Below are 25,627 nucleotides of genomic sequence, written 5' to 3'. Positions count from 1 at the left end.
CGAGCTACTGTCTGCTGGGTTCATGTTGGTCAGATCATACTGTCATGATTTAACTGGATAGAACCCAAATGCAGACAAGTACACCAAGCCAGAGAAGGTTTAACAGGTTTATTTACAATGTTCAAAAAGGTCCAGGTTTCCAATAATAGGGGAAGAGCAAGTCCAGGTTACAGGGAGGGTAACAGATCCAGGTCAGGGCAGGTGTGGTACCGTAATGTCCTAGTGTCCGTGGTGAGTCCAAAAGGGAGGTCCGGTAGTGGGGAGCAGGATGGTGGTGGCAGGAGTGAAGCGGAGGCAGAAGTCAGGTTCCCATAATCTGTGGCACAGGAGAAAAGTAAATAGAACAGGCCAAAAACACAAAGAGCGAAAACAAACAGGTTGAGTCGGCAGCGAGACTAACATGGTCGTCTTGACTATGATCTGACGATGAGTGGAAAGTTTGACCGGGTCTTAAAGGCTGAGGTGATAATGGTGAATGAGCTGCAGCTGGAACCCTGACTCCCGCACACCAGACTTCACTCCTGCAATCAAGGACAGACAGAGGGGAGGGGGAGAGCAGAGAGAGAGCTACCTAGCAGCAGTAGGCCTAACAGGTTGTCTATACCTGTTGGCTTATCATTATTGATGGATAACAATCATTTTCCACCTCCCCCACACGAATTTGACCAACTTCAAAATAACAATCCTTCTCTTTCATTATTAGATATTTTATACAACAATATGATGGTTCATTGTTCAATGTTGTCATTTTACTTCTGAGTTTTCCCACTTTAGTAGTGAAATAGTCATTAAAATGATTAGCAATATAAAAAGGTTTTGTTATAAATGACCCATCAACTTCAACGGACGATGGAGCTGAATTGGGTTTTCTGCTCATGATATCATTTAAGGTACTCCAAAGTCTTTTTCCATTGTGTTTTATGTCATTTATCTTGGTTTGGTAATGTAATTCCTTATTATTTTTGTTAAGTCAAAACATTTCTCAATTTACAGTATGTCAACCAATCAGCTGAGCAGCTTGACATGTTCGCCACTTCTTTCGCATCATTTCTTTGAACCATACATTTTTTTTCATTAATCGTCAATCCAGAGGGCTCTAACAGTTCTCATAGTTAATTTCTTAAACAGGTGCATGCTTGTCAACAATTGGCATGAATCAGTTTACAAATACATCCAGTGCTGCATCTGGATTCACTTCTTAATACATATCAGATCAACATAAATGTTTTATATCTTCAACAAAAGAGTCATGAGAAATCATTTTGTATGATCTCTTATAAATTACTTTAGGCCCAACCTTTGGCACTTTGGCTTTCCTTGTCATTGCCACAATGTTATGGTCACTACAGCCAATGGGTACTGATATTGCTTTGGAGCAAAGCTCTGCAGCATTAATGAAGATATGATCAATACAAGTGAATGTCACAGATCCAACACTATTGGTATGCACTGTATTCGGTTGAGTGATAACCTGAGTCATATTACAGGCGTAAGTCACACTTAGAAGCTTCCTCTTGAGAGGACAGCTATTTGCTAACCAGTCAACGTTCAGGTCACCCAGAAAATAGACCTCTCTGTTAACATCACACACACTATCAAGCAATTCACACACATAATCTAAATACTTACTGTTAGCACTTGGTGGCCTATAGCAACACCCTAAAATAATAGACATTAGATGAAGCAGGTGAACCTGCAACCACAACACTTCAATAACACTTGACATGAGATATTCGCTAAGCATTACAGGGATATGGCTCTAAATATATACAACAACACCTCCCCCATAGGCATTCCTGTCTCTTCTGTAGATGTTATATCCTTTTATTGCTAGTGCTGCTCATCAAAGGAATTATCTAAGCGAGTCTCAAAAATGGCTAATATATTAACATTATCTGATGTTAGCAAGTTATTGATTTCATGAACCTAATTTCTAAGGCAACATGTAATAATATGGGCTATTTTTAGCCCTTTCCTGAGTAACTTATCAGATAGACAAAATATGGAAAAGAACAAACAAGAGAAAAAAAAAAGCATAATTCAGCAGTCCATCAACCAGTTGGTGTGTGTAAGTGGCTTGGCGCTCTCATCCCTTCCAAGCTTTTGGGAGGGAGGGTAGACAATGAGCCTGTCATAGCGGATGTAAGCAATGTCCCCACGTGCTCTGGCAGCTTTCATTGCTGGGATACAGTGAGGGAAAAAAGATCCACTGCTGATTTTGTACGTTTGCCCACTGACAAAGAAATGATCAGTCTATAATTTTAATGGTAGGTTTATTTGAACAGTGAGAGACAGAATAACAACAAAAAAATCCAGAAAAACGCATGTCAAAAATGTTATAAATAGTTTAGCATTTTAATGAGGGAAATAAAATTTGACCCCCTCTCAATCAGAAAGATTTCTGGCTCCCAGGTGTCTTTTATACAGGTAACGAGCTGAGATTAGGAGCACACTCTTAAAGGGAGTGCTCCTAATCTCAGATTGTTACCTGTATAAAGGACACCTGTCCACAGAAGCAATCAATCAATCAGATTACAAACTCTCCACCATGGCCAAGACCAAAGAGGATGTCAGGGACAAGATTATAGACCTACACAAGACTGGAATGGGCTACAAGACCATCGTCAAGCAGCTTGGTGAGAAGGTGACAACAGTTGGAAGAAACACAAAATAACTGTCAATCTCCCTCGGCCTGGGGCTCCATGCAAGGAGTTGCAATGTCATGAGAACGGTGAGGAATCAGCCCAGAACTACACGGGAGGATCTTATCAATGATCTCAAGGCAGCTGGGACCATAGTCACCAAGAAAACAATTGGTAACACACTACGCCGTGAAGGACTGAAATCCTGCAGCGCCCGCAAGGTCCCCCTGCTCAAGAAAGCACATATACAGGCCCGTCTGAAGTTTGCCAATGAACATCTGAATGATTCAGAGGAGAACTGGGTGAAAGTGTTGTGGTCAGATGAGACCAAAATGGAGCTCTTTGGCATCAACTCAACTCGCCGTGTTTGGAGGAGGAGGAATGCTGCCTATGACCCCAAGAACACCATCCCCACCGTCAAACATGGAGGTGGAAACATTATGGTTTGGGGGTGTTTTTCTGCTAAGGGGACAGGACAACTTCACCGCATCAAAGGGACGATGGACGGGGCCATGTACCGTCAAATCTTGGGTGAGAACCTCCTTCCCTCAGCCAGGGCATTGAAAATGGGTTGTGGATGGGTATTCCAGCATGACAATGACCCAAAACACACGGCCAAGGCAACAAAGGAGTGGCTCAAGAAGAAGCACATTAAGGTCCTGGAGTGGCCTAGCCAGTCTCCAGACCTTAATCCCATAGAACATCTGTGGAGGGAGCTGAAGGTTCGAGTTGCCAAATGTCAGCCTCGAAACCTTAATGACTTGGAGAAGATCTGCAAAGAGGAGTGGGACAAAATCCCTCCTGAGATGTGTGCAAACCTGGTGGCCAACTACAAGAAACGTCTGACCTCTGTGGTTGCCAACAAGGGTTTTGCCACCAAGTACTAAGTCATGTTTTGCAGAGGGGTCAAATACTTATTTCCCTCATTAAAATGCAAATCAATTTATAACATTTTTGACATGCGTTTTTCTGAATTTTGTTGTTGTTATTCTGTCTCTCACTGTTCAATTAGACCTACCATTAAAATTATAGACTGATCATGTCTTTGTCAGTGGGCAAACGTACAAAATCAGCAGGGGATCAAATACTTTTTTCCCTCACTGTAAGTCTGATTTCTCCGTCATTGTTATCATGGATTCACATACAGAACTGATGTCCTCTCTCAATGACTTAGAGATTGCCGTCATCTTTCTGTTGTCCTGTTTAAATTCACATAGACACTTTTAACCTCTGCGGAATTCAGCATCCAGAAACACCTGTTGCAGAATGCTCTGCATTAACAACTCACTGTGACCATTTGCTGTAGATGCAGATAGCTAGTGCATTCAACTGGTAGACAAAGAAAAGTTTTATTGTCACATACAGGGGATAGACTAGACTTGAGCATAAGCGAAATACCTAATAACAACTGAATAGGTGTACAAGATATTAACATTACAATGTATTACATGGTATATATTATGTTTACCTTTCAAAGACGGTATCCTCTGTAAGTTGACCTTTTCCCCACTCATCATAACTCTCGCATTACTGGTAGAGCTTTTAACTGCAATCATTTTCTTTGTTAATTTGAATTGTGTTTCATCAAGAAGTTGCTTTGTATTACATTTTGTTTCAGCAATGTAGGCTGAAAAAGGTTAACACCTCAGTCTAACAAAAAAGGTATAAAAGAAGAACATAAATACATTCTCTAATGCAAAATGTCATCTTAATTCATTATGGTTTATAACATAAATAAAAAGGAAAAGTAAGTGAGAAACACAAAGGCTTTCTTCTCTTTAAAAGTACCTAAGCTCTTAGAGTTAAAGTGTGAAACTGAAGTATTTTTGTTCCATTCATTTGTTGCTGGATAGTTAAATTACACTCATGAAATGTCACGATCGTCATTTGAAGAAACGGGCCAATGCGCAGCGTGGAATGCGAACATCTTTTATTTATATTTCACCACATGAACAAAAACAACAAAACGATACGTGAAGTCCTTGGGTACATACACAAACCAACACGGAACAAGATACCACACCACACAAATGCCAAACGACTACCTAAGTATGGTTCCCAATCAGAGACAACAAGCAACAGCTGATTCACGTTGCCTCTGATTGAGAACCACCCCGGCCAACATAGAAACACATCAACTAGATCCTGAACATAGAAACACAAAACATAGACTCTACACACCCTGGCTCAACATAACAGAGTCCCCAGAGCCAGGGCGTGACAGTACCCCCCCCCAAAGGCGCGGACTGCGACCGCGCCAAACATAAACCGAACAGGGGAGGGCCGGGTGGGCATTCCTCCTCGGAGGCGGATCCGGCTCCGGGCTTGACCAACACCCTCTAACAACCCCCCCGTAGCGCCCCTGGTCTGGTCCCGCTGGCTGGAGCTGGACATCGGTGGAGCGGATTGCTTAGGCTCCGGTGTGGAGCAGCTGACCAGGCACCGGTGAAACGTGCACGGGCTGTGCCGGACTGACGACGCGCACCACAGGCTTGGTGCGGGGAGCAGGGACGGGCCGGACCGGGCTGACGACGCGCACCATAGACTTGGTGCGGGAAGCAGGAACGGGCCGGACCGGGCTGGCGACGCGCACCATTGGCTTGGTGCAGGGGAGCAGGAACGGGCCGGGACCAGACTGACGATGCGCCCCACAGGCTTGGTGCGGGGAGCAGGAACAGGCCGGGCCGGCTGGCGATGCGCACCATTGGCTTGGTGCGAGGGGGCAGGAACAGGCCGGACCGGGCTGGCGACGCGCACCATTGGCTTGGTGCGAGGGGGCAGGAACGGGCCGGACCGGGCTGGCGACGCGCACCATAGGCTTGGTGCGGGGAGCAGGAACGGGCCGGGCCGGGACTGACGACGCGCACCACAGGCTTGGTGCGGGGAGCAGGAACAGGCCGGACCGGGCTGGCGACGCGCACCACAGGCTTGGTGCGGGGGCAGGAACAGGCCGGACCGGGCTGACGACGCGCACCATTGGCTTGGTGCGAGGGGGCAGGAACCGGCCGGGCCGGGCTGGCGACGCACATCACAGGCTTGGTGCGAGGGACAGGAACAGGCCGGACCGCACTGGGAACACACACCACTGGCCTTATACGGGGATCAGGAACGGGCCGGACCGGACTGGCAACACACTTCAGTACCTCTCGCCGTGCCTCTACACTTTCCCTCCCTCTAATCACCAATGGCTCCCGTAACCCGGTGGCCTTCTCTCCTCGTCCACCAACTCGCCCTTTATCTGCCTCCAGCAGCCCCGTCGCCCATGCCATGTGCCCCCCCTAAACATTTCTTGGGGGTGCCTCTCCCCCGTGGATATGGCCTCCATGGCTCTCGCCAGACTCTCCATCCTCTGCTCCCAAGTCCAACCTCTCTCCTCTTCACGCTGCTTGACCCAGTCGAGGTGGTATCTTCTGTCACGATCGTAATTTGAAGAAACGGGCCAATGCGCAGCGTGGAATGCGAACATCTTTTATTTATATTTCACCACACGAACAAAAACAACAAAACGATACGTGAAGTCCTTGGGTACATAAACAAACCAACACGGAACAAGATACCACACCACACAAATGCCAAACGACTACCTAAGTATGGTTCCCAATCAGAGACAACAAGCAACAGCTGATTCACGTTGCCTCTGATTGAGAACCACCCCGGCCAACATAGAAACACATCAACTAGATCCTGAACATAGAAACACAAAACATAGACTCTACACACCCTGGCTCAACATAACAGAGTCCCCAGAGCCAGGGCGTGACATGAAAGAAAGAATGGCATGAGAGGCACTTTTACATGCCCTTCTACATTTGTGAAATGCAAATAATTGTATATTGCCTTAATACAACAAATAAATCTCACCATAATACATTAAATAGCAATTTGTAAAAGCCTTTTCACCCCTCTACCATCTAAAAATACTTTCTGAAATGTAGTTGCAATTCATAGACAGTAGCACAGTGTTAGTCACACATGATTAACAATTATGGAATGGTGTGTGTACTGCATTCTGTGTGTGTACTGTATATTGCAGGATTATCCTAAAGATAAGTCTGTGAGATAGTAACACCTGCCTTTGCCTTGCTTTTATTTGTTTTTGGAGTTTTGGTTAATCACACAGTCGGTTTGACTTCTTTTACTATGGTACATGGTCTGTACCTCTAAATCCAAATAGGATATTTGTATCTGATAAGATCTTACTCTGATCTTCTGCTATGCTAAGAAACAATTATTCTCAAATTTGCAGCATAGGATGACAATTAATATTCTTGTTCATCCCAGCAGTTTGTATTTGTATTTCAGACCTATTCTTTGCACAATCAATTCAACTTCAATTTAATCAGGATGATCAGTTTACCCTTGGATTATTGCTTCTTCTCTTTCCCTTCACATTTTGATTACCCCTGTTGTAGATGTTGAAATCTAAAGGAGATAAATGGGCTTGCTGTTGTACTTGAGTTTGGTGCATGAGTTTGGAGGCAGGTAATCTCTCTTGCAATTCGCACAATATGTAAAAAATTAGCTAAATGTATGATTTGTTACGAATGGTGGCTAACTTTAGCTAGGCTAAGGGTTAGGGTTAGGTGTTAAGGTTAGGGTTAGGGTTAAGGCTAGGAGTTAGGTTAATGGGTTACGGTTAGGGTTAGGGTAAGCTAACATGCTAAGTAGCTAAAAAGTAGTAAGTATTTGCAAAGTTGCTAATCAGCTAAAATTGATTTTTGTCTTAAGTAACCTTCTTTCTTATGTAACCATACCAAACGTAACATATCATACTAATTTCAGTTTCCAGATTTACATTTACTATGTTACGTCTAGTCTATGAGACCAGGCTGCAGTGAGAGGTTGCCCCCTTGAAAACCTGATTTGCATACTTTGCATTTGCATTCTGCTCTGTTAACACTTGAGGAGGTCACACTGGTGTGCTATGGGAAGTTACTTTGTAAACTTGAGCATATGGTTGGATGTTGTATCAGACACGCATCTTTGCTATGTGGGTTTGTTTTTCCAGAGGGCTGCTCTGTCTCCCCACTACATCCCCTCGTCACCTTCCTCCTTACTTTACTAGCAGACCTGGAAATTATGTCTTGTTGAGAGAGATTGCAAACAAATTGCAATAACTGTCCCATTTTTTTTATACAGCTTCCATTCTATGAATATCGTTCAGTGTGCACCCTGTTTCTTGGATATATAAGATACAATCGCTTACGATAGGATGGTCAAAAACTGTTTAGTATAAATTATAACAAATAATATAATCTGAAAACCACAATGAAATGCATATGATGAAAATATAATTACTTTTGCAATGTAAAACAAGTCAATCTACTTGTTTACTTCAAAATACAAGCCTATAATCCAAAATAAATGTGTGCTATTGAAATGATGTCACATCTCTAGTCTGACTGCAAATTGACTTGAAAACCAATAAGGATTTCGGCTGGGTTTACTCAACTCTCATAAGCCCCTGAATCAGACAAAACAAGAGAGTCTGATTCAGTCAAAAAGAGAGAGTGAGTATGCAGTGGGATTAGAGTGAAATGACTTCTCCTGAACCACCATCTTTGCCTTTCAGCTGATTAACCAGAAGATCAGGATGTGCACGCAGTTGTACAGCTCCAGGTCGTTCTTCTCCGTGCTGGAGTACCTGCTGGCCGTCGGCAATTACCTCAATGAGAACGCAGGGAAGGGAAAGGCCAAGGGATTCCGCCTCTCCTCCTTATCTAAAGTAGGTGCTCGTCTCCTCCTTATCTAAAGTAGGTAGTCCTCTCCTCCTTATCTAAAGTAGATGCACCTCTCCTCCTTATCTAAAGTAGGTGCTCCTCTCCTCCTTATCTAAAGTAGGTGCTCCTCTCCTCCTTATCTAAAGTAGGTGCTCCTCTCCTCCTTATCTAAAGTAGGTGCTCGTCTCCTCCTTATCTAAAGTAGGTGCTCCTCTCCTCCTTATCTAAAGTAGGTGCTCCTCTCCTCCTTATCTAAAGTAGGTGCTCGTCTCCTCCCTATCTAAAGTAGGTGCTACTCTCCTCTGTATCTAAAGTAGGTGCTCCTCTCCTCTGCTGTCACCTGACCTTTGGTGGAGTGTCTAGCACTAGACTAATAAAACTTCTCATTGATATACACAGAGGGATCTCCCTCCTCCTTCTCTCTCTTTTCAATTTCTCCTGTCCATCCTCTACCTGGTCAGCTGAGTCCAACTCAGGTTGGGTCATTCCCCCTAGTGTGTCTAACTCTGACACGCAGGTGATTGCATCACCGCCTGGCTTCACAAATCAAATGGAACTTCTTGCCATGGCGCAGACGCTGGGCCGGTGGACATTGGACAAGTGGACCGTGAGGTGACCTACTATTCACAGTGGGCAATGGCAGTCACAACTCACAACATCTTTCACCTTACTGGACCTTTTCTTTAAGTCTAAATATTGGTAGTTTTTGTCTAGTCTTTTTTTGGATTAGACTCCTTGTTTATTAGATACATGTTTTTTTTTGTAAATTTGTCTGGGATTATTTTAGATCTCTCTGAACTATTAGCATAGGTCTTTGAGCGTAGTATACGACTCCTTGGTAGTTTCTATAGATTGCCGACTGAGCCGCTGCTGTGCTGTACTGGTCTCCTGATGGGAAGATTGAATGGCACTTTGCCCCAGATTTAAAATGCTTCCTCTCTATCTAATAAGACTGCAGTCTTCCTCCCAAAGCCTCACAGAGAAGGTTTGAAGGTGAAACAGAGAGAGCTAAATAGTTTGCACTGTGAGGGGACTCTGTGTTGTGAAATCAATAGCTGGACCTGGACATTGATATAGTAACTGTAAGATAAGAGAAAGCCATAGAGGTTGCTGTTGTTGTTGTTGTTGTTGTTTATCTTCAGTTGATGCTTCGTGCATCTTTTCTAGACTGGTCCTCAGGGGAGCGCCCTGGACCTCAAATTGGTAAACAACGTAACATAGAAAAGACTATGGAATAAATCCCTTCACAGGATTAGAGAGAGAGAGATGTTCCCCTTGCATTTCAATTAAGACAGAAGCCACAAGCAACTGTGGTGCAGCAAGGCTTGCATTTTAGAAAGATCATTAACATTTATATAAATAGGTTTAATATGGGTTTTCATTAATTTTCAGGAAACGTAACACTCCTCAAGTATTTTTTTATTCACAGAAAAAGCTCACCACTGTCAAAGGACACAACATATTACGGCTCTACTAAAGGTGATAATGACTCTGTATATAACATGGAAGCTTTTATGATGTGATGTTTTTGTTACGATATGATGCTTTTTGTTTTGATTTGTTTTCAAATCAAATTGATAAGAAACACACAGCCATTTCTGAGTAACAAAAGTATTAGCAATACCTTGAACAATCAGTTGACCTTGTCGGGTTAACGCAAAAATGGAAGAGTCAATGAAAACCTTGTGGATTGTTGATACATGCATCCAATAATACAAAGCAACATGCCTCAATATTAACACAGAGAGAAATTAACAGAAACTGTACGTTGAGATCCTATTGTTTGAGTAGCCTTGGTGGCAGGGCACTTGCATTCGTACACGCGGCACACAAAAATGTGTGCATTCTTCTGCTCTGCTGTGCAACTCAAGGCCTGGTAGGAACAATAGTTGTATGGCTCAGCCAGGACTCTGTGCTATAGGGCTGCTGCAGGTGTACCAGCATTCCCTCCTCTCTCCTATCTAATTTTCTGGTGAAGGTCTCTGTGTAGAAACAGCACAGTATGTTTTTAATATTTGATTTATCATAAACTATTTTTATAATGGAGAGAGTGTCACACCCCACCTTCCAATGTCCCTCTTCAACCCCACAGCTCTCCCAGCTCCGTGGGACAGACAGGAAGTTCACCTTGCTGCATGCCCTTGTGGAGCAGATCATGTTGCACGAACCCGGCTTGGCCACTTTTCCCCAAGAGTTGACGGAATTTGAAACTGTACCTGGGGGTAAGTAATCAAGATTTTGGTCAAAGCCCCCGAAATCTGTCCTGTATGTTTCAATTGGAGCAGTTTAGGTAAAACACTTAGGTATTTCTCTCTGTGTTTCTGATCAGCTTCCATTAAAGGCATCACTGCTGAATTGGACGGTGAGTCTACCACGTTTCCTATCCTGTCCAATGATGTATCTGTAAAAAACAAGTGTTGCTCTTTACAGTGCTGAGATCTAATGATACAAAGACAGTGCAACAGTGACTGTATTTTCTTTATACACCTATGAATGATATTGTCTAAGATAGTATGATCTAGCTAGTTCAAGGAGTTGACTGGTTTGATGGCGCAGTTAAATGTAAAGTGTAAAGACATGTAGGCCTAATGTCAGCTTCATGTATGGACATTTATGATGACTTTTGGTTGAATAATTGTGATGAACAGTTGACATGAGTGCAGATCAGCCACTTGGCTTGATCCAGGCAGCAGAAAGGAGAAAATAGTGATTTAAAGTAGAGAGTATTTGATTCAGTGATCAGGTATGATGGATGATGAACATGATGTGTCATCCCCTCCAGTTCTCAAGAATGAGTTACAGAAGGCCATTCAGTACAAGAAAACATACAAGAGAAGAAACCAAGGAAATCAACACCCAAAGTTTTCCAAAGACCTGAAGGTCAGTTATTCCGATAGGCCTATTCTCTCTTTTCAGTTCATATTCAGATGGACAGATACAGTGCCTTGCAAAAGTATTCATCCCCCTTGGCGTTTTTCCTATTTTGTTGCATTACAACCTGTAATTTAAATGGATTTTATTTTACACATGATCTGTCACATGATCTCAGTATATATACACCTGTTCTGAAAGGCCCCAGAGTCTGCAACACCACTAAGCAAGGAGTACCACCAAGCAAGCGGCACCATGAAGACCAAGGAGCTCTCCAAACAGGTCAGGGACAACGTTGTGGAGTAGTACAGATCAGGGTTGGGTTATTTTAAAAATATCCGAAACTTTGAACGTCCCACGGAGCACCATTAAATCCATTATTAAAAAATTGAAAGAATATGGCACCACAACAAACCTGCCAAGAGAGGGCCGCCCACCAAAACTCACAGACCAGGCAAGGAGGGCATTAATCAGAGAGGCAACAAAGAGACCAAAGATAACCCTGAAGGAGCTGCAAAGCTCCACAGCGGAGATTGGAGTATCTGTCCATAGGACCACTTTAAGCCGTACACTCCACAGAGCTGGTGTTCGCCAAAAGCCATGTGGGAGACTCCCCAAACATATGGAAGAAGGTACTCTGTTTAGATGAGACTAAAATTTAGCTTTTTGGACATCAAGGAAAACGCTATGTCTGGCGCAAACCCAACACCTCTCATCACCCCGAGAACACCATCCCCACAGTGAAGCATGGTGGTGGCAGCATCATGCTGTGGGGATGTTTTTCATCTGCAGGGACTGGGAAACTGGTCAGAATTGAAGGAATGATGGATGGCGCTAAATACAGGGAAATTCTTGAGGGAAACCTGTTTCAGTCTTCCAGAGATTTGAGACTGGGACGGAGGTTCACCTTCCAGCAGGACAATGACCATAAGCATTGTCCTGCTAAAGCAACACTTGAGTGGTTTAAGGGGAAACATTTAAATGTCTTGGAATGGCCTAGTCTAAGCCCAGACCTTAATCCAATTGAGAATCTGTGGTATGACTTAAAGATTGCTGTACACCAGAGGAACCCATTCAACTTGAAGGAGCTGGAGCAGTTTTGCCTTGAAGAATGGGCAAAAATCCCAGTGGCTAGATGTGCCAAGCTTATAAAGACATACCCCAAGAGACTTGCAGCTGTAATTGCTGCAAAAGGTGGCTGAATAGTTATGCACACTCAAGTTTTCTGTCCTCTTTCCTGTTTGTTTCACAATTACATGTTTTTGCATCTTCCAAGTGGTAGGCCTGTTGTGTAAATCAAATGATACAAACCCCCCAAAAATCCATTTTAATTCAAGGTTGTAAGGCAACAAAATAGGAAAAATGCCAAGGGGGGTGAATGCTTTCGCAAGCCAAAAACAAGAAAAACTTTGACACACTGAATAAACATCAGCCCGTTGCAGCCCGTTGCATTGCACCATCACACTATATCGCTAATTCACAGTGCTTGTCCCAAGATGAGCACATCATAGTATGTGGCAGGGAAGTTAATTTATATTTGCCAGGTATACTGTTTGTTGCTTCATATTGCATTATGTTTCTCTGATGGTGTCGGCTGTCAGTTTGGAGTGATAGTTTTGTGACGCAACAAAAAAACACAGGTATTCTGATATTATACATAAAATAATTAATATTTTTAACCGGAGCTCCTCTTCACCCTTCTCCTTTCTCACTCTCACCCCAGATGGCGATTGAGAAGTACAACACCGATTTCTCCCTGCTGACAAAGAGGTCTGATGAGATGAAGAAGCTTTACACTGAGATATTGGTAATCGCAGAGTTATTATTTTAATATGTCTGTTGTGCAGCCCCTCCAGAGAGAAATGGTTACTCTAGTACTGAAATGTCGAGATGGCCCTTTTCCATGGTTTCAGCTTATCTATCTTTCCACTGTGAAGATGGAGGGGGGATTGAAGAGGATATACAGTGCATTTGGAAAGTATTCAGACCCTTGACTTTTTCCAAATTTTGTTACGTTACAGCCTTATTCTAAAATGGATTAAATAAATAAAAATCCTCATCAATCTACACACAAAACCCCATAGTGACAAAGCGAAAACAGGTTTTTTGAGATTTTTTGCAAATGTATTAAAAATAAAAAACAGAACTACCTTATTTACATAAGTATTCAGACCCTTTGCTATGAGACTCGAAATTGAGCTCAGATGTATCCTGTTTACATTGATCATCCTTGACATGTTTCTACAACTTGATTGGAGTCCACCTGTGGTAAATTCAATTCATTGGACATGATTTGGAAAGGCACACACGTCTATATAAGGTCCCACAGTTGACAGTGCATGTCAGAGCAAAAACCAAGCCATTAGGTCGAAGGAATTGTCCGTAGAGCTCCGAGACAGGATTGTGTCGAGGCACAGATCTGGGGAAGGGTACCAAAACAGTTCTGCAGCATTGAATGTCCCCAATTACACAGTGGCCTCCATCATTCTTAAATGGAAGAAGTTTGTAACCACCACAACTCTTCCTAGAGGTGGCTGCCTGGCCAAACTGAGCAATCGGGGGAGAATGGCCTTGGTCAGGGAGGTGACCAAGAACCCGATAGTCACGCTGACAGAGTTCTAGAGTTCCTCTGTGGAGATGGGAGAACCTTCCAGAAGGACAACCATCTCTGCAGCACTCCACCAATCAAGCCTATATGGTAGAGTGGCCAGACGGAAGCCACTCCTCAGTAAAAGGCACATAAATCCCGCTTGGAGTTTGCCAAAAGGCACCTAAAGACTCTCAGACCATGAGAAACAAGATTATCTGGTCTGATGAAACCAAGATTGAACTCTTTGGCCTGAATGCCAAGCGTCATGTCTGGAGGAAACCTGGCACCATCCCTACGGTGAAGCATGGTGGGGGCAGCATCATGCTGTGGGGATGTTTTTCAGCGGCAGGGACTGGGAGATTAGTCAGGATCGAGGCAAAGATGAACGGAGCAAAGTACAGAGAGATCCTTGATGAAAATGTGCTCCAGAGCACTCAGGACCTCAGACTGGGGTGAAGGTTCACCTTCCAAGAGGACAACGACCCTAAGCACACAGCCAAGACAACGCAGGAGTGGCTTCGGGACAAGTCTCTGAAGGTTCTTGAGTTGCCCAGCCAGAGCCCGGACTTGAACCCAATCGAACATCTCTGGAGAGACCTGAAAATAGCTCTGCGGTGACGCTCCTCATCCAACCTGACAGAGCTTGAAAGGATCTGCAGGCAAGAATGGGAGAAACTCCCCAAGTACAGGTGTGCCAAGATTGTAGTATCTTACCCAAGAAGACTCGAGGCTGTAATCGCTGCCAAAGATGCTTCAACAAAGTACTTAGTAAAGGGTCTGAATACTTCTGTAAATGTGATAGTTCAGTTTTGTATTAGCAAAAATTTCTAAAAAACAGTTTTTGCTTTGTCATTATGGGGTACTGTGTGTAGATTGATGTAACGTAACAAAATGTGGAAAAAGTCAAGAGGTCTGAATACTTTCCACTGTATATATTTCAAATAATTTATTCTTCAAGGTTACTAACTTCTGCAGCAGAAGATTAAACTTGATATGTAATAGTTAGCATAGAGCACAGCTCAGAGTCTGTGTCTATTAATACTATAATACACAGTAGGGTATTAGAGTCTGTCCCTATTAATACTATAATACACAGGAGGGTTTTAGAGTCTGTCCTTATTAATACTATAATACACAGGAGGGTATTAGAGTCTGCCCCTATTCATACTATAATAAACAGGAGGGTATTAGAGTATGTCCCTATTAATACTATAATACACAGGAGGGTATTAGAGTCTGCCCCTATTAATACTATAATACACAGGAGGGTATTAGAGTCTGTCCCTATTAATAGGTTTAAGATGGCGCCGACAGAGAGGGCTGCCTCGCTTCTAGTCCTTAGGAAACTTTGCAGTATTTTGTTTTTTATGTATTATTTCTTACATTGTTAGCCCAGAAAATCTTAAGTGTAATTACATACAGCCGGGAAGAACTATTGGATATCAGAGCGGCGTCAACTTACCAGCACTACAACCAGGAATACGACTTTCCCGAAGTGGATCCTTTGTTCCCACCACCCAGGGCATTTGAACTGATTCCAGAGGCCGACCCAAAACAACGGTGCCGGAGGAGAGGGAGCCGGAGCGGTCTCCTAGTCAGACTTAGGAGGCACACAGTATATTACTCTCTAATGTCCAGTCCCTAGATAACAAAGTGGACGAGATCAGGGCAAGGGTTGCTTTCCAGAGAGACATCAGGGATTGTAACATACTCTGTTTCACGGAATCATGGCTCTCTCGGAATATACTGTCCCCGTCCATACAGCCATCTGGGTTCTCAATATATCGCGCCGACAGGAATAAACATCTCTCCGGGAAGAAGAGGGGTGGGGGGGTATGTTTCATGACTAACAACTCATGGTGTAATCGTAACAACATAGAGGAACTCAAGTCATTTTGTTCACCTGACCTAGAATTCCTCACAATGAAATGCCGACCGTACTATCTCCCAAGATAATTCTCTTTGTTTATTGTCACATTTGTGTATATCCCCCTCAAGCCGATACCAAAATGGCCCTCAAGGAACTCCACTGGACTTTATGCAAACTGGAAACCTGAGGCTGCATTTATTATAGCTAGGGATTTTAACAAAGCAAATTTGAGAAAAAGGCTACCTAAATTCTATCAGCATACTGACTGTAGCACTCGCGCTGGAAAAACATTGGACCATTGTTACACTCATTTCCGTTATGCATACAAGGCCCTCCCCCGCCCTCCTTTTGGCAAATCTGACAACGACTCCATTTTGCTCCTCCCTTCCTATAGGCAGAAACTCAAACAGGAAGCACCCGTGTTTAGGACTATTCAACGCTGGTCTGACCAATCGTAATCCACGCTTCAAGATTGTTTTGATCACGCAGACTGGGATATGTTCCGGGTAGCCTCTGAGAATAATATAGACGTATGCGCTGATTCGGTTATTGGGTTTATAAGGAAGTGTATAGGATATGTCGTACCCACTGTGACTATTAAAACCTAACCAGAAACCGTGGATAGATGGCAGCATTCGCGAAGAAATGAAGCACGAACCCCCGCATTTAACCATGACAAGGTGACAGGGATTATGGCAGAATACAAACAGAGTGGTCGTTCCCTCCGCAAGGCAATCAAACAGGCAAAACATAAATATCGAGACAAAGTGGAGTCGCAAGTCAACGGCTCAGACACGAGACGTATGTGGCAGGGTTTACAGACAATCACGGACTATAATAGGAAAACAGCCACGTCGCGGACACCGACGTCTTGCTGCCAGACTAAACAAGTTATTTTCATGCTTTGAGGATAACACAGTGCCACCAACGCGGCCAGCTACCAAGGCTCTCCTTCTCAGTGGCCGACATGAGTAAGACATTTAAACGTGTTAACCCTCGCAAGGCTGCCGGCCCAGACGGCATTCCTAGCCGCGTCCTCAGAGCATGCGCAGACCAGCTGGCTGGTGTGTTTACGGACATATTCAATCTCTCCCTATCCCAGTCTGCTGTCCCCACATGCTTCAAGATGGCCACCATTGTTCCTGTACCCAAGAATGCAAAGGTAACTGAACTAAATGACTATCGCCCCGTAGCACTAACTTCTGTCATCATGAAGTGCTTTGAGAGACTAGTCAAGGATCATGTCATCTCCACCTTACCTGTCACCTTAGACCCACTTCAATTTGCATACTGCCCCAATAGGTCCACAGACGACGCAATCGCCATCACACTGCATACTGCCCTATCCCATCTGGACAAGAGGAATACCTATGTAAGAATGCTGTTCATTGGCTATAGCTCAGCATTCAACACCATAGTACCCTCCAAGCTCATCATCAAGCTTGAGGCCCTGGGTCTCAACCCCGCCACGTGCAATTGGGTCCTGGACTTCCTGACGGGCCGCCCCCAGGTGGTGAACATAGGAAACAACATCTCCACTTCGCTGATCCTCAACACTGGGGCCCCAAAAGGGTGTGTGCTCAGCCCCCTCCTGTTCTCCCTGTTCACCCATGACTGTGTAGCCATGCACGCCTCCAACTCAATCATCAAGTTTGCAGACAACACAACAATAGTAGGCTTGATTACTAACAACGATGAGACAGCCTACAGGGAGGAGGTGAGGGCTCTCGGAGTGTGGTGTCAGGAAAATAATCTCTCACTCAACATCAACAAAACAATGGAGATGATCGTGGACTTCAGGAAACAGCAGAGGGAGTACCCCCCTATCCACATCGACGGGACAGCAGTGGAGAAGGTGGAAAGTTCCTCGGTGTACATATCACTGACAAACTGAAATGGTCCACCCACACAGACAGTGTGGTGAAGAAGGCGCAACAGCGTCTCTTCAACCTCAGGAGGCTGAAGAAATTTGGCCTGTCACCTAAAACCCTCACAAACTTTAACAGATGCACAATTGAGAGCATCCTGTCGGGCTCCATCACCGCCTGGTATGGCTACTGCACAGCCCACAACCGCAGGGCTCTCCAGAGGGTGGTACGGTCTGCACAACGCATCACCGGGGACAAACTACCTGCCCTCCAGTTCACCTACAGCACCCAATGTCACAGGAAGGCCAAAAAGATAATCAAGGACAACTACCACCTGAGCCACTGTCTGTTCACACACCTATCATCCAGAAGGCGAGGACAGTACAGGTGTATCAAAGCTGGGACTGAGAGACTGAAAAACAGCTTCTATCTCAAGGCCATCAGACTGTTAAACAGCCATCACTAGCACAGTGTATATACTGTACATCACTAGCATATGTATATACTGTATTCTATACTATCTTAATAATGTTTACATATCTGTCATTAGCCATCTCATATGTATATACTGTATTCTATACTATCTATTGCATCTTAGACTATGCCACTCTGATAATGATAATGACATTGCTCATCCATATATTTATATATTCTTATTCCATTCCTTTACTTAGATTTGTGTGTATTAGGTTTTTGTTGTAGAACTGTTAGATATTACTTGCTAGATATTGCTGCACTGTCGGAACTAGAAGCACAAGCATTTGCTACACTGGCAATAACATCTGCTAACCATGTGTATGTGACCAATAAATGTGATTTGATTTGACTATAATACACCGGAGGGCCATTTTCCAACCTATCCTATTTCCAGAAGGACGATCCATCATCACAAAGAGTCCACCTGACTCTGCTGCGTTCTGGGTTTGAGTTGTGAGCCTTGACAGGGTGACGGGTGAGCCTTGACAGGGTGAGGGGTGAGCCTTGCCAGGAAATTGTGATATAGTAGGTTCCACAATTAAATTCCTGTGCACTCCAATCTTTAGAGAGAGAGAGAGAGAGAGAGAGAGAGAGAGAGAGAGAGAGAGAGAGAGAGAGAGAGAGAGAGAGAGAGAGAGCAAGCTGACCCTGACACAGCTTATATCTGTGACATTATCAGAACCTTCCCTCTGCTCCCCAGGGGAACAAAATTGCTGCAGTCAGACATGGAACCAATGGTAGTAGCCTATACTGTATAGTTAAATTGCTCTCCCAGTGTTACTGTAACGTTTATTTAGGCGGAAATGTGTCAAAATACTTTAAAGTTTTAAGTTAAGTTCAGTGTTCCATATGTGCTGCAGTGTTGTTGGCTTAGCTTTTCTGATTAGCGGTGTGATCATATAGCAGTTGAGCCGTGTTTGATTGATATTAGATGTTACTCTTGAGCCACTGTTTTAATGACGCAGCCTTTGTATTAGTTACTGACCCTGTAGTAAGTGTAGGCATGGATTCATGCAATGGCCACCCGTCTGTCTCATTTAAGATATTTAAGTCCAATAATTGTTTCCATGCTCACGTAGTGTAGCAGCTCATTATTACAAATGGAGTTACATTATGCATCCCAATCGAACCAGGGACATCAGTTAACCCCAGGAATTAGACAAAATGTATTATTAACCGTGGGTTGCCATTTTTTACAGATTATAACCTCTGAAAGAATGAAAGAAACTGAAGTGCTTGGGGCATGGGATGTCAAAAATAATACATTGGGTTATTTGTCTTTTTTCTTGAAGGTTAAATTCGGAGAGCCGATGGATCAAGATTCTCAGGAGCTGTTTGGCTTGGTGTGCCAGTTTGTCAACGACTTCAATAGGACACATGCTGAAATCAGATAACAATTTGCTGTCCTTGCGTGACTATCTATGAATCTTCAGCCAATCCAAACACAATTAAATGCTGAATACTTTGTAATATGCACATACAAATACACGTTTATTTACTTCATATTGTAAGGAGGCCATGACTTCTTACATTTTGCACTAATCAGTGACATACAGTGGGGGAAAAAAGTATTTAGTCAGCCACCAATTGTGCAAGTTCTCCCACTTAAAAAGATGAGAGAGGCCTGTAATTTTCATCATAGGTACACGTCAACTATGACAGACAAATTGAGAAAAGGAAATCCAGAAAATCACATTGTAGGATTTTTAATGAATTTATTTGCAAATTATTGTGGAAAATAAGTATTTGGTCACCTACAAACAAGCAAGATTTCTGGCTCTCACAGACCTGTAACTTCTTCTTTAAGAGGCTCCTCTTTCCTCCACTCGTTACCTGTATTAATGGCACCTGTTTGAACTTGTTATCAGTATAAAAGACACCTGTCCACAACCTCAAACAGTCACACTCCAAACTCCACTATGGCCAAGACCAAAGAGCTGTCAAAGGACACCAGAAACAAAATTGTAGACCTGCACCAGGCTGGGAAGACTGAATCTGCAATAGGTAAGCAGCTTGGTTTGAAGAAATCAACTGTGGGAGCAATTATTAGGAAATGGAAGACATACAAGACCACTGATAATCTCCCTCGATCTGGGGCTCCACGCAAGATCTCACCCCGTGGGGTCAAAATGATCACAAGAACGGTCAGCAAAAATCCCAGAACCACACGGGGGGACCTAGTGAATGACCTGCAGAGAGCTAGGACCAAAGTAACAAAGCCTACCATTAGTAACACACTACGGCAGGGACTCAAATCCTGCAGTGCCAGACGTGTCCCCCTGCTTAAGCCAGTACATGTCCAGGCCCGTCTGAAGTTTGCTAGAGTGCATTTGGATGATCCAGAAGAGGATTGGGAGAATGTCATATGGTCAGATGAAACCAAAATAGAACTTTTTGGTAAAAACTCAACTCGTCGTGTTTGGAGGACAAAGAATGCTGAGTTGCATCCAAAGAACACCATACCTACTGTGAAGCATGGGGGTGGAAACATCATGCTTTGGGGCTGTTTTTCTGCAAAGGGACCAGGACGACTGATCCGTGTAAAGGAAAGAATGAATGGGGCCATGCATCGTGAGATTTTGAGTGAAAACCTCCTTCCATCAGCAAGGGCATTGAAGATGAAACGTGGCTGGGTCTTTCAGCATGACAATGATCCCAAACACACCGCCCGGGCAACGAAGGAGTGGCTTCGTAAGAAGCATTTCAAGGTCCTGGAGTGGCCTAGCCAGTCTCCAGATCTCAACCCCATAGAAAATCTTTGGAGGAAGTTGAAAGTCCGTGTTGCCCAGCGACAGCCCCAAAACATCACTGCTCTAGAGGAGATCTGCATGGAGGAATGGGCCAAAATATCAGCAACAGTGTGTGAAAACCTTGTGAAGACTTACAGAAAACGTTTGACCTGTGTCATTGCCAACAAAGGGTATATAACAAAGTATTGAGAAACTTTTGTTATTGACCAAATACTTATTTTCCACCATAATTTGCAAATAAATTCATTAAAAATCCTACAATGTGATTTTCTGGATCTTCTTTCCTCATTTTGTCTCTCATAGTTGACTTGTACCTATGATGAAAATTACAGGCCTCTCTCATCTTTTTATGTGGGAGAACTTGCACAATTGGTGGCTGACTAAATACTTTTTTTCCCCCACTGTATAACATGAATGGCAACCTTGAAACGTCTTTGGGTCTTTGAAAAGCGCTATATAAATCACATTATTATTATTAATATTATTGTTGCTATTTGTGTGCACTAAGATGCCACACGAGCTGTGTTTTTTTAAGTAGTCCAAGACATAGCTGTAGTTTCAGTTTACAGTTGTGTCTAATACTATGTTTAGGCAGCTAGACTTGAGGATTGCAATTTCAGTGGGAAAACACTAGAGTGAATAATGATTTGCTGTTATTAAAACAAATCTATATGGGATATATAACAGGTACTGTATGTCGTTTGAAGACAGTAGACTAATAGTTGGTCGGGATTCATTGTGACAAATTGTCTGAAATCGATTGGAAAAAATTTATTGAATTGAAGTTACGAGACAGTAGGGGGAATGCCAACACTTTGAGAGCTTGGGACTATAAGGTTCTATCTGCCAAAAATATGAGAGAGAGAGAGCGAGAGAGAGCGAGAGAGAGAGAGAGAGAGAGAGAGAGAGAGAGAGAGAGAGAGAGAGAGAGAGAGAGAGAGAGAGAGAGAGAGAGAGAGAGAGAGAGAGAGAGAGAGAGAGAGAGAGAGAGAGAGAGAGAGTCTGTGTCTGACATTTTAATCAGAAGAAAGCAGTGTTGGTTAGTTGCTAACTGTGAACCAACAGCATAATGAACAAGGACCCCATGCTGTTGTAAGTGATTCATAAAGCTGTACTTGTACAACAAAAAATATTATATTTGAATTCATTATTTCTATAACAAAATGCTGGTGAATGATTAGAATTCGAAAATTGAGAGAAAACATGGTATTAAATGTGGCAGAAGATGACTTATTACTTTTGTGATATTACATATTTACCTAGACTGGGTTATTTTTTTCTCGTTTCTGAAACAAATTTGATCCGATTTTGTACAATTTGATTAAGAGAAAAGATAGAAGAGCAGAGGCCGTGTTCCAGCGGCTCCCCCACCGGATGATGGGGTTCAATCCCCGCTCCAACCCTTTAATATTTTTCTACCAACTGCCTGTAACCCCTCTGATTTCTTCCCTTTCAAAATATACAAAAAAAAGCCCATTCAAACTATACTAAACAAAAATATAAATGCAACAATTTCAACGATTTTACTGAGTTACAGTTCATATAAGGAAATCAGTAAATTGAAATAAATAAATAATGCCCTAATCTATGGATTTTACATGACTGGGCAGGGGTGCAGCCATGGGTGGACCTGGGAGGGCATAGGCCCACCCACTTCGGAGCCAGGCCCACCCACTGGGGAGCCAGGCCCAGGCAATCATAATTAGTTTTTCCCCACAAAAGGGCTTTATTACAGACAGATATACTCCAATTTCATCAGCTGTCCGGGTGGCTGGTCTCAGACGATCCCGCAGGTGAAGAAGCCAGATGTGGAGGTCCTGGACTGGCGTGGTTACACATGGTCTGCGGTTGTGAGGCCGGTTGAACGTCCTGCCAAATTCTCTAAAACGACGTTGGAGGCGGCTTATGGTAGAGAATTGAACATAAAATTCTCTGGAAACAGCTCTGGTGGACATTCCTGCAGTAAGCATGCCAATTGCACGCTCCCTCAAAACTTGAGACATCTGTGGCATTGTGTTGTGTGACAAAACTGCATTTTATTGTCCCCAGCACAAGGTGCACCTGTGTAATTATTATGCTGTTTAATCAGCTTCTTGATATGCCACACCTGTCAGGTGGATGGATTACCTTGGCAAATGAGAAATGCTCACTAACAGGGATGTAAACACATTTGTGCACAACATTTGAGAGAAATAAGCTTTTCATGCGTATGTAACATTTCTGGGATCTTTTATTTCAGCTCATGAAACATGGGACCAACACTTTACAAGTTGTGTTTATATTTTTGTTCAGTATATTTCCAATATGAATGAGCTTGGTGCACAGCAACTAAAGCTTGACCATGTTTCAGCGTGTGAGGACCTAGAAACCTACAGTCAATGAAAATATAATGTTGGATAGTTTCTCATGAAATTATGCCCTATATTCCTCCTACCCATCTGTGCTTGCTATGCTACAATTTGTTTAATTGACTACACTTTTCCTGTCATATGTAATTTTCACTTAATACCCATGACTTTAAATACTTAGTCATGTCAAGTGTGAAACTTCAAGGCAGGTTGTTTTTATGTAAAGCCCTGTTTATACCTGGTGCTAACATGGGTCCTTTGTCCTCATCAGAAATGTGTCTACACATGGTATTCAACTGTGTCTGTTATCTGTCCACTGTGTCTGCATTGTGGCCAGATTTCCTGGTCCCTTCCTTTATTCAAATTATTTCACAGATATTCTTTCAAAATAATATTTATTTATTGTAAGACACTTACAGTGAGGGAAAAAAGTATTTGATCCCCTGCTGATTTTGTACGTTTGCCCACTGACAACGAAATGATCAGTCTAGAATTTTAATGGTAGGTTTATTTGAACAGTGAGAGACAGAATAACAACAACAAAATCCAGAAAAACGCATGTCAAAAATGTTATAAATTGATTTGCATTTTAATGAGGGAAATAAGTATTTGATCCCTCTCAATCAGAAAGATTTCTGGCTCCCAGGTGTCTTTTATACAGGTAACGAGCTGAGATTAGGAGCACACTCTTAAAGGGAGTGCTCCTAATCTCAGTTTGTTACCTGTATAAAAGACACCTGTCCACAGAAGCAATCAATCAATCAGATTCCAAACTCTCCACCATGGCCAAGACCAAAGAGCTCTCCAAGGATGTCAGGAACAAGATTGTAGACCTACACAAGGCTGGAATGGGCTACAAGACCATCGCCAAGCAGCTTGGTGAGAAGGTGACAAAAGTTGGTGCGATTATTCGCAAATGGAAGAAACACAAAAGAACTGTCAATCTCCCTCGGCCTGGGGCTCCATGCAAGATCTCACCTCGTGGAGTTGCAATGATCATGAGAATGGTGAGGAATCAGCCCAGAACTAAACAGGAGGATCTTGTCAATGATTTCAAGGCAGCTGGGACCATAGTCACAAGAAAACAATTGGTAACACACTACGCCGTGAAGGACTGAAATCCTGCAGCGCCCGCAAGGTCCCCCTGCTCAAGAAAGCACATATACATGCCCGTCTGAAGTTTGCCAATGAACATCTGAATGATACAGAGGAGAACTGGGTGAAAGTGTTGTGGTCAGATGAGACCAAAATGGAGCTCTTTGGCATCAACTCAACTCCCCGTGTTTGGAGGAGGAGGAATGCTGCCTATGACCCCAAGAACACCATCCCTACAGTCAAACATGGAGGTGGAAACATTATGCTTTGGGGGTGTTTTTCTGCTAAGGGGACAGGACAACTTCACCCCATCAAAGGGACGATGGACGGGGCCATGTACCGTCAAATCTTGGGTGAGAACCTCCTTCCCTCAGCCAGGGCATTGAAAATGGTTGTGGATGGGTATTCCAGCATGACAATGACCCAAAACACATGGCCAAGGCATCAAAGGAGTGGCTCAAGAAGAGGCACATTAAGGACCTGGAGTGGCCTAGCCAGTCTCCAGACCTTAATTCCATAGAAATTCTGTGGAGGGAGCTGAAGGTTCGAGTTGCCAAATGTCAGCCTCGAAATCTTAATGACTTGGAGAAGATCTGCAAAAAGGAATGGGACAAAATCCCTCCTGAGATGTGTGCAAACCTGGTGGCCAACTACAAGAAACGTCTGACCTCTGTGATTGCCAACAAGGGTTTTGCCACCAAGTACTAGGTCATGTTTTGCAGAGGGGTCAAATACTTATTTCCCTCATTAAAATGCAAATCAATTTATAATATATTTGACATGTGTTTTTCTGAATTTTGTTGTTGTTATTCTGTCTCTCACTGTTCAAATAAACTTACCATTAAAAGTATAGACTGATCATTTCTTTGTCAGTGGCCAAACGTACAAAATCAGCAGGGGATCAAATACGTTTTTCCCTCACTGTATATTGATGTAATCAGTCAATGGTGCCACCTGTCAATAATTTTAGAGGGTGAAATAATGATGATTTAAATATTTTCTCTGTCCAGATCTTGTAAGATATCCAGACACAATTCGTGCCTGACTACCTCCGGAGGTGGTCAGGAAGATCTGATCACAATCAGATCGCAATGTGTCTTTTAATCATCTACACCTGATCAGGACAAAGGACGCAAGTTAGAACCAGGTATAAACGGGGCTTCTGATACAGTATGAGTATGACACCTCGACTCCCACTATCACGCCATGTTATAAACAGCTACAGTAGGTGATGTGTTTAATCTATGTGTTAGATATGAGTGTGACTGGCAGACAGCTCTAGGGCTCCGATTTAAGATAACAAGTCCACTGTCTGTTAACAATCACTCTATTCAAATAGATATGTTAAAGCAATATAACTTTTATTTACACGAGGAAATTATACTCTTTAGTATTC

At 43.2% G+C, this 25,627-nt stretch overlaps 1 protein-coding gene across 1 annotated transcript in view; it reads left to right on the top strand.

Moving 5' to 3' along the window:
* LOC121537416 (protein diaphanous homolog 1-like) overlaps positions 1-19,614 on the top strand; it is a 47,937-nt gene extending 28,323 nt beyond the window's left edge. The window contains exons 9-14 of the mRNA XM_041845052.1: positions 8,215-8,367; positions 10,455-10,584; positions 10,692-10,724; positions 11,145-11,242; positions 12,957-13,040; positions 19,331-19,614. Coding sequence (XP_041700986.1) covers positions 8,215-8,367; positions 10,455-10,584; positions 10,692-10,724; positions 11,145-11,242; positions 12,957-13,040; positions 19,331-19,432 — 600 coding nt within the window. The 3' untranslated portion in view covers positions 19,433-19,614. The remainder of the gene's footprint in view (positions 1-8,214; positions 8,368-10,454; positions 10,585-10,691; positions 10,725-11,144; positions 11,243-12,956; positions 13,041-19,330) is intronic.
* The last annotated feature ends 6,013 nt before the right edge of the window (positions 19,615-25,627 follow it).

Source organism: Coregonus clupeaformis, chromosome 24, assembly GCF_020615455.1.
Source record: "Coregonus clupeaformis isolate EN_2021a chromosome 24, ASM2061545v1, whole genome shotgun sequence".
Lineage (NCBI taxonomy): Eukaryota > Metazoa > Chordata > Actinopteri > Salmoniformes > Salmonidae > Coregonus > Coregonus clupeaformis.
This window is presented reverse-complemented; position numbering and strand designations above follow the sequence as displayed.